The sequence below is a fragment of the Salmo trutta genome, chromosome 23 (genome assembly GCF_901001165.1).
Source record: "Salmo trutta chromosome 23, fSalTru1.1, whole genome shotgun sequence".
NCBI lineage: Eukaryota > Metazoa > Chordata > Actinopteri > Salmoniformes > Salmonidae > Salmo > Salmo trutta.
The window spans coordinates 19942196-19960648 of record NC_042979.1 but is presented as its reverse complement, the minus strand read 5'-3'; the positions used below and the strand labels follow the sequence as shown (position 1 = coordinate 19960648).

Sequence of the window (18453 nt, the reverse complement as noted above, 5' to 3'; positions counted from 1 at the left end):
TGGGTTTTCATGAAATCCTGAACGAGAGAGGTGATGCTATTTCACATGTATCCTCCCCGTGCTGAGCTGTGCTAATGTGGCCGATGGCTGGAGGAGCAGGTGGTGTGGCATTACTGATAAGCCGGAGGGATTTATCTAGAGTGTGTGTGTGTGTGTGTTTGTGTGTTTGAGCGTGTGGGTGCGTGTATGCCTTTGTGTGTGTCCAGGTGCCTGTGCGTGTGTGTGATTGAGCTGGCCCCGGACCAAACCCATTCACACGCCACTGAGGCAGAAGGAGACATCCGTATACACAGGGCCAGTGGAGCCATGTCATTCAGCCATTGACTTCCACTGTGATACCTCACATGAGATGAGGATGATAGTTAAGGCAGGGAGGAAGAGGCCAGGAGATTGTTTATCAAGCCAGGATGACACAATGGTGTGGTAATGACAGTGATGGTAGGCTGGGTGGCATTAAGGGATGGTGGAGTGACACAGAGACGGTGTTTGAGGTAGCTGAGTAAAATGACTGCAGCTGGCCAACTGGTGATACAACACAGAGGGGATGTAAAGTGAAATGTGTTTTCTTATAGGTAGTATAGGAGTGTGCCTGTAATTACAACGTGCACCCTTTATTGGGTAAATAAAGTATTTTGAAAGGAATTTAATTGTTTGTTGATTGATCTGATACATTCTCCCACTCAATTCTGATTCCCCAACAACAACTTTAGACTTACACATCTCTATGTTAAAAGGAGAGGGAACTAAAATTTAATCTGTCATTAATACAGCATCTCCAAAAGAACGTCCCTCTCTGTTATCGGGGTTCTATTGAAGCCTCATCACCACAAATATTTTATCTTGCTTTGAGGCATGCGTTCAGGACCCCCGCCTCAGATAATGCCTTTGCTTAGTATTTTCATAATAGATGTGTTATCAGGTGGTGCGTGTTTGCTTTCTTGAAAGTCTTCGGGCTTTATCTCCTTCTCAGGCATTTGACTTTCATTCGGTGCAGAGGCAAGTTCACACGGCCAGGAAATGAATTTAGATCCCCTCGCCGCGCCTTTTTTTTCAATGACAGCTTATCAGGCGCTCCTCATTCTCCAGCAGTGGTTCGTTTACAAACCTGCACATTGCACCGATTGTTTCCCAGGCCTTACTGTGAGCCAGTAAAGACAAGTTGGAATGAGTGAGCGCAGATGATGTCGGGGCTAGGGGTTAGGGGACTTGTGTAGTGTGCATTTTTAGGTTTTGGAAGGAGTGGTGGATGGATAAAGGCAGGTGTTTAGCTAGGCAACGTTGAAGATACAGGATCTGCTAGTAAACCCACATAACAACTGGTCCATTCACACATCATCTGGAGCATATTTTAGAAGCAGCTGATTTCTAATAAAAGTAAACACTGCTTCTATAGATAAACCGCTCATATTGTTTACCAAAGCATCACTGCATGGATATGAATGCAAATTGATTCAGCTTTATAAAGTTGAAATATTCTGAATTAAAAGAGAAAAAGCTCAACAATAAGCAATTCTGGTGACAGAGGACCATATCAAAACCAAAGAGTGTGAATTGAATCTCAAAAATCTACCTCTAAAATACATTCTCACATTCAGTAACTACAAGAGAGTTAAATATACATGTACATCACTTTAACAAAGCTGTACTTCAGTGTTCTGAACATTCATTCTTTCCATGACATAGACTGACCAGGAGAATCCAGGTGAAAGCTATGATCCCTTACGGATGTCACTTGTTAAATCCACTTTAATCAGTGTAGATGAAGGGGAGGAGACAGGTTAACCTCTTGGTGTTCCCCTAGGATAGGGGGCGCTACAGCGATTTTTGAAAAAAATTCATGCCCATTTTAAACGGCCTCCTACTCAAACTCAGAAGCGAGGATATGCATATAATTAATACTTGTGGATAGAAAACACCCTAAAGTTTCTAAAACTGTTTGAATGGTGTCTGTGAGTATAACAGAACTCATATGGCAGTCAAAACCCCGAGACCGATCGTAACAGGATGTGGAATTCTGAATTGTGGACTCAACTTCACATCTTTGCCTGTAATTCACACAGTGAGCAATGGTTCATTGAGCACTTCCTATTGCTTCCACTAGATGTCCCCAGTCTTTACAAAGTGGTTTGAGTCTCCTACTGTTAAAACTGAATGTATGAGACGCTGTTGAAATTGGTCACATGAGGAGGGCCATCACCATTATGACGCCGGCGGCCCTGGCTTCCCTCCCCTTTCGAAAAGTTTTGAAACACAATGCAATCGTCCCCCTCGAATCTTATTGGCTCTCTTGTTGAAAAAGGCCCTGAAGATTTATGTTATACAACGTTTGACATGTTTGAACGAACCTAAATGGAAAAAAAATGCATTTTCTCGAAATAGCTGTCCCGCGGCCGACGGAGCATTTGGATCAGCCTTCAGACGTGCTAACAAGAACAAGCTCTTGGAACATAAAGGAGTCATTTTTTCGAACGAAAATACATTTGTAGTGGACCTGGGATGCCTGGAAGTGCTTTCTGATGAAGACAACCAAAGGTATGGGATTATTGACAATAGTATACAAGACTAGATGTGATATGCGATTGTTCCAAGATGGCGCAGACCTATATTTACTAGGTAATTTTCTGAGTATCGCATCCCCTTTTATCGCAAAGTGTGATTACCCAGTAAAGTTATTTTTAAATCTGGCATTACAGGTGCTTTCAAGAGATATTCATCTATAAATCTTAGAATGAGAATATTACATTTTAAAAATGTTTTCGAATAGTAATTTAGTAAATTGTAGCACTGTTTCACCAGATGCATTTGAGGGAAAATAGTTAGTCAACGTTATGTGCCGATGTAAAATGCTGTTTTTATATATAAATATGAACTTTATCAAACAAAAGAATGCATGCATTATGTAACATGATGTCCTAGGTGTGTCATCTGATGAAGTTTGTAAAAGGTTAGTGCTGCATTTAGCTGTTTTTTGGTTATTTGTGATGCATGTGGTTGGTCGGAAAATGGCTATGTGGCTACTTTTACGATATACTCCTCTAACATAATCTAATGTTTTGCTTTTGCTGTAAAGCCTTTTTGAAATCGGACAACGTGGTTAGATTCAGGAGAGGTGTATCTATAAAACGATATAATTTGAAAAAAAAATTGAAAAAAATATATATAAAATTTGTTATGCTGGATGTCTGTCCCGTATCACAGGGGTTAAATAAGGATTTTTAAGCCTTGAGACAATTGAGACATGGATTGTGTATGTGTGCCATTCAGAGGGTTAATGGGAAAGAAAATATTTAAGTGCCTTTGAATGGGGTATGGTAGTAGGTACCAGGTGCACCGGTTTGTGTCAAGAACTGCAACGTTGCTGGGTTTTTCACGCTAAACAGTTTCCCATATGAATGATCAAGAATGGTCCATCACCCAAAGGACTTCCAGCCAACTTGACACAAATGTGGGAAGCATTGGATTCAACATTGGCCAGCATCCCTGTGGAACGCCCCGACGAACTGAGGCTTTTATGAGGGCAAAAAGGATGTGAACTCAATATTAGGAAGGTGTTCTTAATGTTTGGTATACTCAGTGTAAATTCCTCTAAGAGTTCTCTCACACACGCTCGGCTGCTTGTGTAAGAAAAAGGGGGCTAGCTCGCTGAAAGCTATCATTTCAATTATGTCGAAACAGCCCTGCTCTTTTTCCCATCTCCATTTTCTCCCTTCATTCGCTGTACCACAATCATGCTTTTCACAGAAACACAAAACACCATACGGGCTCTAGGCAAACGGAACAAAGACCCACTGAGAAGAAAACAGCATAAAGATAGTGTGTCTCCATCTCCTCTCTACTGGGTCCACTTGTGTGCTGGAAGACACAGATGAAAACATGAGAATGTGCTCTTTTGAGGAATGACTTTAATTTCCCTGTCTGAGAAGAGATGAGAAGCCTCCAAAGAGACACAGTACATTTGTTGCCAATTACTGACTGAAACAATCTTTTTAATTTGGATAGAGAGAAAGAGAGAGAGAGAGAAAAAGAGAGAGAGAAGGGGGTAGGGAGAATGCTATGTGCCGTATAACTGTCCATATACTGAAAACATAGGCTTGAAAAATGTAGAGGACATAGAGGAGACAAATAGATCTGCTGAGAAGCATGTTAATTTTGGTAGGTTGAATGTCTTAGCTAACATGGCATACCCACATTATTAGTAACAGCACAAGAAAAGAGCCCGCCAAGAAGATTACAAACAGTACTTAAGATTCTCTGAAAAAGTAATATCTGTATTGTCTAAAATAGCTTACCTTTCAAATACATCGATGTTTCCCAATTTAGCAGAATAGTTGTCTAGGTACTGTATGTTCAGGACAGAGTCTAGTATACTGTATGATTTACCTTCCTCACCATGACACAGACAGAGAGTGCTGCCAGTGCCAAGTCCATCAGTAGTAGTTTATGTGTGATGTGTTGAGCGGCCTCCTACTGTATTCCATTATGCATCAGCCCTCAACATGCCCTTGTCTGGGGTGATATAAATTGCACCTACATTACAGCATGTAATCCATGTTAATAAACTTAGACTGACTCTACTACAGTAGGACAGGGGGAAGTATCCCACCCAGGGGACCAGACACATTCTACCACCTGTGCTTTTACTGTGTTTTTTGTAGGTTTTTGGGATTGGGTCCACATAAAATAATTTATTTGAGGATAAGCCAAATGAAAACTTAGTGCTAAACTGCTTTTGTGTTGTGGATTTCTTGTGGGTTCAAATAAACAACTGTGTGGAACAGAACAATATGTTTTACTGATGGTTCAAACAACAATATCCTATATACTGACCCCCGATAGAACAGGTGTTGACAGAAACTGTTACAAACGTCCCATTATAGCCCCTTTACGTGTCCGGTTAGTTCTCCTACCCAGGACTCCACAGGCCTGCAGTGAAACATTTCCAGACGACTTCCTTTACGAGACAAAGAATCCAGATTGATGATTATAACACAAAGTGATGGTTCTGATGTGATGGTTTTCCACCCCGGCAAGATTATTTCTCTCACGGCTGAGTTTCTTAGGCAAAGCAAAGTCTCTCTCTGTTTACTCTGTGAAAACTAGATTAAAAACTAAAGTGACACTTCACATTTGCATGATAATCGCCCTTCAATGCACACCAGTCATTAAGTGGGGGTAATTGAAAAAGAAAAATTGAGGAGCGAATCAACACATCTGGTGATTCGGTGATTCTGTACCATGACTCTAAGTAGCGAGGGATAGGGCTTTGATAGCGCTCCAACCCATTGAGTCTAATGGTCATTAGCAAGGAGTCTTCTACCTCTTTGTTGGCCATAAATACCGGAGCATGAGCCATTAGGTTGGACTATAGTGGCCCATGTTGACTGATTTAATAAGGGAGAGCAATTGTTCAATTTCAAATCCTACTAAAGTTGGCCAGGCGTCTGGCCCATGTGTGACTGCCTGCGAGCGTGAGTGATGGAGTGGTTATGCAAAATGTGTCAAGGCTGTGGGTAACTGGTGAAAGGAGTCAGGCGCAGGAGAGCTGAGATGCGTGGACAAGGTATTTAATTCAAGAAAACACCAGTATAAACACAATACTATGGTGCTGGGAAAATACCGGTACCACAAAATAAACGGGCGTAATAACAAAACCCGGTAACAATAAACCAGCCGTCAGATACAGCCTTACAATAAAACAAACACGCACACAAACATGGGGGAAACCAGAGGGTTAAATAATGAACATGTAATGGGGGAATTGACACCAGGTGTGTAAAAAACAAAGACAAAACAAATGGAAAATGAAAAGTGGATCGGTGATGGCTAGAAGGCCGGTGATGTCGACCACCGAACGCCGCTCGAACAAGGAGAGGTACCGACTCCGGCGTAAGTCGTGACATAATGTGTGTGTTATCCATTGAAACACGGCAAGTGATCGTTTGGACGGTGGAGGTGTCAGAGTTTAAACACACAACGGAGCGTAAAGTTGAAAGGCACGTGTTCATATGGAGCCAGATATATAGTTAATAACCAAGTTATATTTATAGTCAAGTAATAGTCAAGTATATACTAAGGCCCTGTTTCTCCGGATGCCAGGAAAAACTATTGGCCCTATAATCAAACAGGAACTTCAGCCTACCATAAAAATGACATCACCATTCCCATCAAGCCTCAAACTATCAGAATCATTCTTGAGACCCTGCCATCTTTCAAGAGACCACTTGCCCTCCTAGACCCCCCAAATATTCCCCTGATACAGCATCAGAGAGCCGTATTCTATAGGGCTCTCTGATGTTCCGGAGTTCCAGGGTTTATGCAAATGCAGCAGAAACCCGTGGAGTAAGACATTCACATTTACGTCATTTAGCAGACGCTCTTATCCAGAGCGACTTACAAATTGGTGCTTTCACCATATGATATCCAGTGGAACAACCACTTTACAAGAGTACATCTATATATTTTTTTTGGGGGGGGGAGGGTAGGCGGGGGGTTAGAAGGATTACTTTATCCTATCCCAGGTATTCCTTAAAGAGGTGGGGTTTCAGGTGTCTCCGGAAAGTGGTGATTGACTCTGCTGTCCTGGCGTCGTGAGGGAGCTTGTTCCACCATTGGGGTGCCAGAGACACCCCATTTCACTGCCTCTCCTTCACATTTATGAGGCTAACCTTTACTGTTTACTTAGCTTAGCCGCAGTGCTAATTCATCATCACTCATAATAACTCACATCAGACATCTTTTAGGGTCTCAGGGGGCTCCTTATAGACTTCAGTATTGGTATGAAAAGAAAGGGGTCTGCGATAGAGAAGTATCAAAGCTATCAGACAGCAAGTCTAAATGTCAGCACTCTGGGCCCAGCGCTGTGCTAAAAGCACATTGAGAGGATGTGGTGAGGAGAGGAAGGTAATATTCTCCACACAGTACTCTGTGACATTGGCCACTCTTATCTGTTTGACTCCTAACCGGGGCTGGCAGGGGTTGAATGAGACCCAGAGCCTGAGATTAGCACTGAAGGTCAAGAGCAAATAAATGTATTTGCCGTAGAGATCCCATCAGCGGCTAAACCTCAGCCAGATGTGTTATATATCACCAAATCTTGAGACAATTCTTTCTTTCCCAAGGAACTCTCTGGAGATTGCAGCAGGGACATATACATGTATTTGTCTCCCTGTGTGTGTGTGTGTGTGTGTGTGTGTGTGTGTGTGTGTGTGTGTGGTTCTTCTATTTTCATAGGGACCTAAAATCCCCAAATTTCCCCACAAGGATAGTAAAACAAGGAAAATGTCCCACGTCCCCATGATGACAAAGGCTATTTTATGCTTAGGGGTTAGGTTTAGGGTTACAATTATGGTTAGGGTTAGGGGTTAGGTTTAGGGTTAGGCGTTAGGTTTAGGATTAGGCGTTAGGTTTAGGGAAAATCTGATTTTGAATGGAAATAGATTTTAGGTCCCCATGCAGATAAAAGAACCAGTGTGTGTGTGTGTGTGTGTGCCTCTGGCTGTATGCACATGTGTGTGTGTGTGTGTGTGTGTGTTTGTGTCACTAACCCGTCTCTTGGTCACACAGCTGTTCACAGGGCTCGGTGGTCCTCTGGCCACAGTAGTCTCTGACCCACTGGGTGGAGGAGTTGGTCTGGTAATAAAGGATCAGCTTGGCAGGGTTCAGCCAGTTAGACACGTCCAGGAAACTGCCCATGCTCACCACAAAACTACTTCCTGGAACCAAAAGGGAACAGAACACACTTTTACTCATCACATTTCTCTCAGCAGATCATACTGATGTCGTTTGAAGTACTACAGGATCCTCCATCATTCAACGCTCAGTGTAACATATCCATGTTTATTGGAGTGAAGATCTTTCTACTGCTAACAACCTGGCTATTCTCTTCTTACTAGCTCGATAGGACATAGAACTGGATATTCAAACATGTTCAATGACCCATTAGTTAAAATGTGAAAATAATGAACACTTTATAAAATATCAATATTATGAGGATACAGTTCAATAAAAATATTATCTACAGCACAATTAGCAGGTATTGATGCCACTTCCACTTTAAACTCAGGTGACGTGAAGTGATAGGCCAGTCAGTGGTTCACCCATAGAGATCCTATTAAATTACTATAGGGGCTATGTCATAAACTCTCAAAGTCCCGGAATGGGTGAAAATGGCAGCCATATTGGTCAGGGAAAAAATTCAAAACAGTCTAATTGGAATGAATGGCAGAAGAGGCATAATGCTGTTTTTACTTATGCAGGAAAATAAAACAAAGGCATGTGATATATCAGAAATTGTGTAATAGAATCATTGCCAACCTAAAATATTCATGTCCATTCTAGTATTCTAATTCCTAATTCTATGGGTTCACCAATCAGCCCAGGGAACAGTGTAATAGGGTGCTGAGTGATTCAATCCCTGATTTACTATTCAGCCGTGCCATTCCTACCACAATCGTTAAACTCCAATCACTAAACGGATTATTCTTAATTGATGCTATTGATTATTTTCTCCAGGGGGAGCAGTGAAGAGATTATTTTTCTACTGTCTTCAAGGATATAGATTCAAATAACTAGCACTATGCATGTATGTAGTGTGTTCGTGTGTCCGTTTGCGTTCTCGAGACAGGAGAAAGTGAGAGAGAGACAGAGAGAGAGACAGAGAGAGGGGAGGAGCAAAAGAGAAAGTCACAACCCACTCTGCAAAAACTGGTTGAATCAACATTGTTTCCACATCATATCAACCCAAAAAATCTAAAAAAGATTGAAACCCCCCCCGCTAATATCTGTTGGTGGGGTCTCTGCTCTGCATTTGTTGGGTATTTACACTCCTGAGCCCACTCAGCTCCCTGATAATATCCCCCAATCTGACTGAGTTAGCACCAGTCTGCCACGGGCGGCTGATGAGGGATATTTCTGCCCCCCATTCGCTGCCATTAAATGGCGGCCGTGTGTTTGCTATCTTAACTACAAATGCTCCCAGCGTCCACCAAGAGCTAAAAAACAAATTTGCCCAGGACAGCACTTCACCAAAATAATATCAACCTTAGTCTGGGGGAGTGAGGCATCGGTGACCAGACTACCTGTTCTGTTCTGCTGATGTGTTGGACGCACAGCTTTAGAAGATAAGCGAGTGGCTAATTAAATTGCTTGGGCTCTTCATAATCACTCTCCTCCTTCCATCCATCCCTCCCCATCTCTCCCCTGGCCCTTTAGCTTACGGTGAGGAATGGGGAGTCCTGGTATCTTGCCAACTACAGACCTATACCCATGGACCTCCCATGTCCGAAGACCTCTCAGTCAGGATGGAAGTGGAAATACTCTGGAAACTGGAGGAATTATCTAGTAACTTTGCCTATTCTGTCAGGACGCATGTGGTTTGTCCCCTGATGCAGTTTTGACAGTGTGTGCATGTTTATCTAACAGTGGTCCATAGAAATGTATAGCAATTATGACTGTATTGTTTGTTCCAGCCTAATTAACAAGGATTAATGTAGTATCTCTCAATTATGTGTCGTACTTACTATAGAATGTTGTAGTATACTGTAGAATGCTATAGTAAATACTACAGCATATAATTTGCATATACCCTGCCCATTCCCCTCCCCTATATCACAATTTCTGCCACCCATTAGTGAGAAACCTACATGCCAAGTATAGACCATATAATGTGTTCCCTACTGTCACGGTTGTCGTCGGTGAATGAGGACCAAAACGCAGCAGGTACGTGTATGCTCATCTTGATTTTTAATTAACTTCAAAAATGAACATACAAAAATAACAAAGAAACGAACAAACGATCAACAAACAGTCTGGTAAAGCATAAGGCTGAACACAGAACAATCACCCACAAATAACAACCACAAACACACCCTAATATATGGGACTCTCAATCAAAGGCAGATAGACAACACCTGCCTTCAACTGAGAGTCCCAACCCCAATCAACACAACATAGAAACACACTCACCAGACTAGACATAGAAATACATAAACATAGACTATAAACCAAAACCCCGGAAATACTAAATCAAACACCCTTTAACCAAACACACCACCCTGAACCACATAAAACAAATACCCTCTGTCACGTCCTGACCAAACTACAATACTAATTAACCCTTACACTGGCCAGGACGTGACACCTACAGGTTATAGAAAAGAGCAGAAGCGCTGAACAATCCTTTCAGAACCCAGTCCTATGTACAAGTTATAGAACATTTTCTCTTTTAGTATTTCTCCAGTAGGTTTCCTCAAGGAGAAAGACTCCACTTATATGTCAAATATAATAAAACCAATAACATTGTAAATACTACAGTAATGTCAGCAAAAACACTACAGTAAATACTACAGTATACAACATTATGCAAAAACACTAAAGTATTTACTATAGTATATACACTAGTTATTTTACTACAGTATTTATACTATAGTTAACTGCAAATACTACAGTATACTGTGGGAGAGAGAGAGTCTCTGCCAGAGAGAGAGAGTAGTTAGAGTAGTTAGATGAGGAAGTTTATGGGGGATACTAACCGTCGGCAACAAAGTGTTCGGGCACATGGAGAGTAACCTTGACGGTGAGAGAGCAGGAGAGCTGCGTGCCGTAAACCACAGCCAAGACACACGTACTGATGGTGATCAACGTCAGAGTGGCCTTGTTCATCGGGCTGTGTGGACAACCTGAGGGAGGGGGAGACGGGAGTTAGGTCTCACATCAAAACTCAGGGAAGATGCAGAGAAAACACATGCAAATTATGACTTAAGCTGTTAGGACACAACACAGAAATGGATTCAAAAACAAGAATAAACAGGAATATGAACTCTTTTCTGAAAATGTCTATTTAATCTGAAATGTAGCTTAAATTGATCAGCACCATGTCAAAACCACTTTTGGTGGTCCAAAAACTGTCAAAACAGTTTAATTTCAAACACATTGTTCTTACCACCACACATTCCCTTTTCACAAAAAACGAACTAGATAAAAACACCACATACACTCCAGTTAGCCTCTGGCTCCTGTAGATGTAGGGGGAGTTGTTGTGTTTTGATTGGAGTTTTGGTGGTGAGCTCAGAACCATCCAGGGTTCTTTCTAAACTGATTTATGAACAGCACAAGGGCTGTAGTCCAGCAGAGGCAATTAATCGTCATGATAAAAGATGTTAAGAAGGCCCAGCCTCTTTCCACCAGTACAACATCTAGTGTTGCTGATAAATGACACCATCATCTCTGACAGCGTTATAGATGGATTGTTTTGGATGCCCTTAGGGTGTCTGTGGGCTTCTCTCCACATTGGGGAGAAAGGGAGCTGAAATGAGCTCATTATCTCCCATAGAGTGGAATTCATCATACAGCAGCACGCAGGTGTCATATCAAGTGCCAGCTTACCAGTCACCAAGGTGAGGGCAGAGCTGTTATTGAGGGTCAATGGACAGCCTGCTATTTGCTTCTGGATGACGTGTAATGATACAACTTAACTTTTCCTTCCAGTTAAAGCATCTCACCTTGAGCTATACCTCACTTTAACCCCTGGAATCACACATGTTCTGAAACCAACCTTACACATATGGCTCATACTGTGCCGGTGTTACATTCCAATAGCTGCTATTTCCAGCAAATGTGGGAATGGTTGCTATATGGAAGTGATGGAGCTTGAAAAAAATGCATAGGAAACATTTTTCACTAACGAGAATTTCAGTACTTCTGATCCTGCGAGGCCATTAGACTGCGACTGATAAACAGACAAGACCCTCCAATCACCTGGGTGGACAAACAGTAATGCCCACTGTGTGTGTGTGTGGGTGGGGACAGACATAAAAAAGGATGAGAGAGGATGAGAGAGAGGATGAGAGAGAGAGAGAGAGAGAGAGAGAGAGAGAGAGAGAGAGAGAGAGAGAGAGAGAGAGAGAGAGAGAGAGAGAGAAATTAAGAGACACTCCAATCACCTGGATTTATCTAATGACCCTGCCATTTTGGCTGGACTGGAGCAGTGGGTGTCTATGACAACAGCTCTCCAGCAACTAATCCCATCTGTGTGAACACTCGGGAATGATTAGGTCTGTGAGGGGGCCCTCAATTACTGTAAAAGCCTACAGATAACACTAACAGATGCACACACACGGCCACACATCAACACAGGGGATGATAGGTTGGCACATATATACGGACACTCACACACTTATATACACATTCATTCACACACACAAAAACGGCATAATGGCAACCACACAAACACACTAGCACATGCCAACTGCAAACAAAACAACATAATACTCAAAGCACAAGTACATTTGGTACACACAATCTGAATTTCTACCACACTCAATCACAGGCTCATACTAGCACCCTTCACACTTGTGCGCCCACGGTCTCCAGCTAATACATGTTAACAGTGTCCTTTTTTATAGAGAAGGCTGCAGTACAGCCAACAGCTAAGATAAGCTTACTGTCATAATACACCCATATAACATACACAATCATAAACACAAAAACACAAATAAACATGCATATTATGCAAACATTAATGTATTAATGCACAGGGACGCGCTCACAAACATACAAGAAAGAAAGGCACATTCACAAGGACATCCAAGATCACACACACACACACACACACACACACACACACACACACACACACACACACACACACACACACACACACACACACACACACACACACACACACACACACACACACACACACTATCAAATGGCAGTTTGGTTATGCAGACTAAATCATGGCATCCATTAAGGCATTTGGTTCAGCTTGCTTATCATTCAGACTCCATTTTCCTCAGCTCATGTATCTGCTGAGTGTCATGATGGTGCTATAAAGCCTTCTAACACCACTCTGGGGATGCCAATGTCTTCCCTGCTTCCAGCTCCACTCACAAACCCAAAGATATCTATTCTTACTTCAGTCGGCTCAGTCCCTTCCATGCTCCCCATACAGTTACATTGCATTTTTTTAACACCACCACTGTCAAAACAGTAAATGTAGTCATAAGCCATATTTTCAGAGTTGGATTTTTAGTTACACTGTTATTTTTTCCATAACTAAGTTGTTGTGTTTTTACAGTAGACCCAACGGTGAAATATTCTCTAGTGGTAGGATTTCACCCATTCAATATTCTCTGGTGGTAGGATTTTACTCGTTCAACGGCTTTGGCTGCTTCAGTGAAAATTCAATTCACACACTAGTCTATCAAAGCTTTGGTTCTGTCAGTTATAGAGAATGAACAAATGGGGGTTGAAATCTGGTTGAATTTGGAAAACGAATTTGCATAGCAGCATGTCCCAGGGCTGGGCGGAGGGAGTTGATACTGGATTTTTCAAATCATCAAGCTTCCCAACAAAGTTTGCAGTCAGTACTGAGAAGGTCAGCAGGCACATTTCTATTGAGAGCAAACTTCTCTGTAAACACACTTAAGAAATCACATTGACGAAAATGGGAAATTGCCCTTGAAATCCACTTAGATTAAATTCTAGCCGTAGTTTCCTCTTTCCACACACATACTGTATATGGACAATGACGCACGCACGCACGCACGCACACACACACACACACACACACACTGCTTGCTTAGAGAGTACCACTTCCTCCCAATTCGATCATTACTTGGCGCAAACTCGAGACCTCTGCCTCACAAACACACGTGACCACCCTCCTCAAGCGTCTTAGCCGATCGCGTCAACTCAAAAGCTAGCTTGTGAGGTGACTCAAGCGGGACACTTAAGGCTGAGGAGTAAGTTTGGCACATCCCCATGTTCTACACACGCATGCGCACACAAAAACTCACACACGACTTCTCTAGTCTCACCTCTGCTGCGCCGGCGGCCTCTGTGCTGCTCTGTGTAGAACTTCAGCTGGGTCTCATCATCACCCTCTGATCCCGAGTCTCCTTGGTGCCCAAACACACTACCAGCCACTGGAAGAGGAGAGACAGAAGGCAAGAAATAGAAGATGAACGGCATGGAGAACGATTGGGTCATAAGTGTATATTGTTACCAGTGGTGCAAAACTGCCATTACTGTGTCCGTCTGGGATGGACTCACACAATGTGTTTTTGGAGACAGCTCGTTTCAATCAAGAGCACACCACATTCAATCATAACAGACCACATTCAGCCATTCATTTCTCAGTGTTCCCTCTTCCTTATTCCCACACCCCCCAACTATAGGCCTATACAATACTCACTGACCCATCAAGATCCTCAAATAAATGGTTGACTACCATACAGCAAACATATTGCTTTAGTTTCCAACGACCCTGAATTTCCCACTCAAAACATTTCCTAGGCCCTTGAAAGTCAAATCCGCTAAGTGTTTAGGCTACACTGCAGTCTATTCAAAGTTGCAGCTCTCTGTCAGGGTTCTTCAACTCATCCTAAAAGCACGCTGTTAAAATCTCATCTCTCAAGGACTACAAACACAATCTCCCCATAATGAAGAAAGGAGAAACTAAAAACGCAATGACTGCAATATGCCTTGGCCAACGTGTCTTCAGGGCGAGCTGTTTCGCATTGTGTAGTGAATTAGTAAGTCTAGTTGAAACACCGGATCAAAGGTACTAATTTTGCACCTCACGCAAAAGCGTGCCAAGGAGGCAGGAGTGCAAGCAGCTTTCGCAAGCTGGTTCTTGGAATGAATTATTTTAGGGAAAACAAAATCAGCATTTGATGGAAGTTGATGGAAAGGCCTTTTAGATGTCTCACTTTGTGACATTTTCAGGCCGGCATTATTGAACACTTTCTATTAGACGAGCTGTTTACATGGGCTCGCTAGGCACACCCTTCAAGGAGTTTTATGGAGCGGATCACTTGAAAGGCATGCTGCCCTTTAACCACTGAATAAAGCCATTGCAATGCACATCAAATATGTGATGATCTGCAGAAAAAGAATGAAGCGTGAAGCCTTAGGTCGATGAGACCAAACTTCACCATAGTAAAGAGTAACAATATATAGTATATTGTAGTGAAATGTACTCAACACCTAGCAACGCCATCAAGGGGTTCTAACATCTTGGCATATCGAATTAAGGTGTTGACTTGACAGTCGCCGGACCCGGGTTCATTTCCCGGTTGGGACTACCCCCACCGAATTTGCTACATTAGTGTCAGAAGTGAGATGTCGCCTGTGAGACCATCGGAGAGGCGTGTACACATAAGCTTGGCATAGAGAAGTGTGGGGGCATGCTCTCCCAAAGGAAGGCGGTAATGTAGTGATCTTAACCAAACTGTGATTACAGTGTCTGGGATGGACTCACACAATGTGTTTTTGGAATTGGTTTGACAGTCGCTGGGTCCGGGTTCGAGTCCCCAAATTCGAGTCCCCAAGTCCCCAAACAACAATATGCAGTAGGTGCCCACTGTTCAACAATAGCAGGAGGAAAAGTTAAATGATAGTAATGCAAAATAAGAAAATGTTTCAAAAAGGCAATGAAACAAAATGAAAGGACTCGGCATTATGGCCAATATAACCCACTAGGCACAGGTGGGGTCTACTAGGCTCTGACCACCATCTACATGTGCAATTCTGTGAATGGCAAAATCAAACACTTGTCACACCATTATATATTGACCTCCCCCATGGCCACGTCAACACCTTAGAGCATTCCAAAATGGCCCACAATCTAGCAGGGATCTAATTACTCGCATTTAAAATATAAGCAAAACACCTTCGGAAATCATAGCCATGTCTAAAGCAGACTGGGTAAACACTCTTTGAACATATAAACGGTATTAACAACATATTCATAAATTAGCATCACATAGGCCTAATTCCAAACAAAACAGAAGACAGGAGAATGCCCCCCTGTGCCCAGAAATACTGGCACACATTTGCGTGCACTTTAGAATGCACAGTGGAGCACGGACCAACCGGTGAAGCGCAGCAACACAAACAAAAGAAAGAATGATGATAGAAGCGGATTCAATGGCCGTGGGATAACATAAGTGTGATGACACGAGGGCGTATGAAGTACAGACCTTCGTCTCCTGAGTACAAACCTTTTTTCAATCCGTTTAAGCCTTCATCTCCTGAATACAAACCAACTGGACTTACATGTACAGATCTTAATAATACCCATTTTGTCACAGGAGGAAAATAATCCTGCAGTAGGAGGATTTTAATAAATATTGAATATTTAAAATTGCCGCCAGGACCAGCTGGATGCGGTGTTTGTAGGCTATACAATAACTTCAACTGCAGGTCCACTGGGCATCAGTTCAAGTAGCCTATTTAAGCTACGTGCAGGCCACAGCGTGTCTCGTGTGAATTCTTACGTGGATTATAGTACATTTTCATATTTGTAGGGGGTACACATGTATTTCTAATGAGGGAAAATCTGTTTTTTAGATTCATTGTTTTACTATATGTTCAAGTCAATCAATATGCCAAATAAATTGTTGGTTGCCTCAGTGCTAGTGTGATCCAGAGGTTACAACCACTGACCTCAAATTATGTTAACCGACAGTAACTATGATGATGCAATCGCTCTTCACAAGATCAGATTTGAAAGGAAAAATCTTGTGATTAGTGCTCACATGTCAAAGGTGCTGAATCTCACTCCTGTGAAGAATCCTCTGACCTAAATGCATTGAGGCAGCTATATGATGAATGTGAAATTCAGACTAGGAGCTTGGAATCACTGGGTGTAGTGCCAGAAACCTATGGAAGCCTACTATGCCCAATCTTACTGCATATGATTCCAGAAGACATAGCTCTTGACTATTAGTCATCAGAGGGGAGTAGATGATGAATGGAAAGTGTCTGAGATAGTCAGTTTCGTACAGAGGGAGGTTCAGAACAGGGAGAGAGCACTACAAATGACAAGATCATGCAACCAACAGAAAGAGAGCAAACCATGGAACAAGTCATGCTCCTCCAATGAAATGAAAACAAAAAGACCCAACATGCCATCTGCTGCGGCACTGCACACAGCCAGCCAGAAGGAACAAAACTGTCTATTCTGCGACAGTGCAGACCACAAATCAGAAAACAGGCTCAGACCACAATATTGCTGCACGCAAAGAGAAACTAAAGGACATGGGAAGATGCTTTGTATGTTAAGGACAGAAACACGTAGCAAAATTCTGTAACGTCAAAGACATGTCATGTGCAACATGTGGAAGCAGACATCACATTGCTGTGTGTACCGGTAAGACGAGTGAGGTGCAACCCCCTACTGTTTCTGCAGATGCTGTTATTTCCTCAGTTATTCCCCATTCAGTGAAGATGAAACCAGATGGACAGAACAATGTGTTGCTACAAACAGCAAAGGCATGGGTAGAAGGCCCATCGAGCAGGAAGATAGTTTGTTGCTTACTAGATGGAGGCAGTCAGAGAAGCTTTGTACATAAAACCCTTGTCAAGCGTCTGAAGCTACCAGACAAGAGGCATTCACTCTTCACACGTTTGGATCCTCTGCTCCAGCAACGTCCCAACGCAACACAGTAAAATTAATCTTGGAGAATGTCTGGGACAAACAGCAGAGAATTGAAATAGAGGCAATTGAAACCCCACAAGTGTTCACAGCTGTGATGAAGGTTCCTGGTGAACAGATTCAACATGAGCTCAATAGAAAGGGACTGCAGCTCGCAGACTTTCCAGAAGATGACAATGATCCTGAACTCTCTGTCCTGATAGGAGCAGAGTACTACTGGCAGATAGTATCAGGCTGAGCGGAGCAACTGACAGAGATGCTGTTTGCTTTAGAGAGCACCTTTGGATGGGGCAGTGCAGGGACCAGTGTCCATGGAAAGTGTCTAGTCTCCAAACAGCTGCATGCATTCTGGGAGCTTGAGTCTCTGGGTATCACAAGCGAGAAAACACAGAACCCAGAGGAAAACAAGGCTCTACATAGGTTCGAGAGAACAACCGCCTTCAAAGATGGACGATACCACGTGTAGTTGCCATGGAAACGAGAAATGCCAGAACTCCAAGACAACTATAGAATTGCCAAGAAACAGTTTGAGGTCTGAAGACTGAAGAAGGATGGGACGTTGTGCAGCAGATACAACGAAGTAATAAAGGACTACTTACAACAGGATATGGCAGAGGATGTGCCGAAAGACAGCGCATCAAGCGCAGACAATGTGAAATACTACTTACCTCACCATGCAGTCCTCCGAGAGGACAAGGTGACGACAAAACTTAGAGTGTTGTTTGATGCCTCGTCCCATGAAGATTGCTGTCAATTCCTCAATGACTGTCTACTCACAGGACCAAACCTGAACGTGGATCTGCTCATTGTTCTGATAAAGTTTAGACTACATGAGATTGCATTCATGGCAGACATCAAGAAGGCTTTCCTGCAGATATCCTTAGCAGAGAGAGACAGAGATGCCGTGAGATTCCTGGGGCTCACAGGCCCACCAAGGGGAGAAAATGAAGCGAGAAAATATGCGCGTGCTGAGGATGAACAGAGTGGTATTTGGAGCTTCCCCAAGTCCATTC

The 18453-nt window shown here is 42.7% G+C and overlaps 1 protein-coding gene across 1 annotated transcript in view; it reads right to left on the bottom strand.

The window, feature by feature from the left end:
- Positions 1–18453, bottom strand: part of LOC115159542 (astrotactin-2) — a 421339-nt gene that overhangs the window by 212438 nt on the left and 190448 nt on the right. Inside the window, exons 5-7 of the mRNA XM_029709358.1 lie at positions 13818–13925; positions 10530–10676; positions 7545–7712 (exon numbers count right to left, since the gene is read on the bottom strand). Of these exons, the coding sequence (XP_029565218.1) occupies positions 7545–7712; positions 10530–10676; positions 13818–13925 (423 nt within the window). The remainder of the gene's footprint in view (positions 1–7544; positions 7713–10529; positions 10677–13817; positions 13926–18453) is intronic.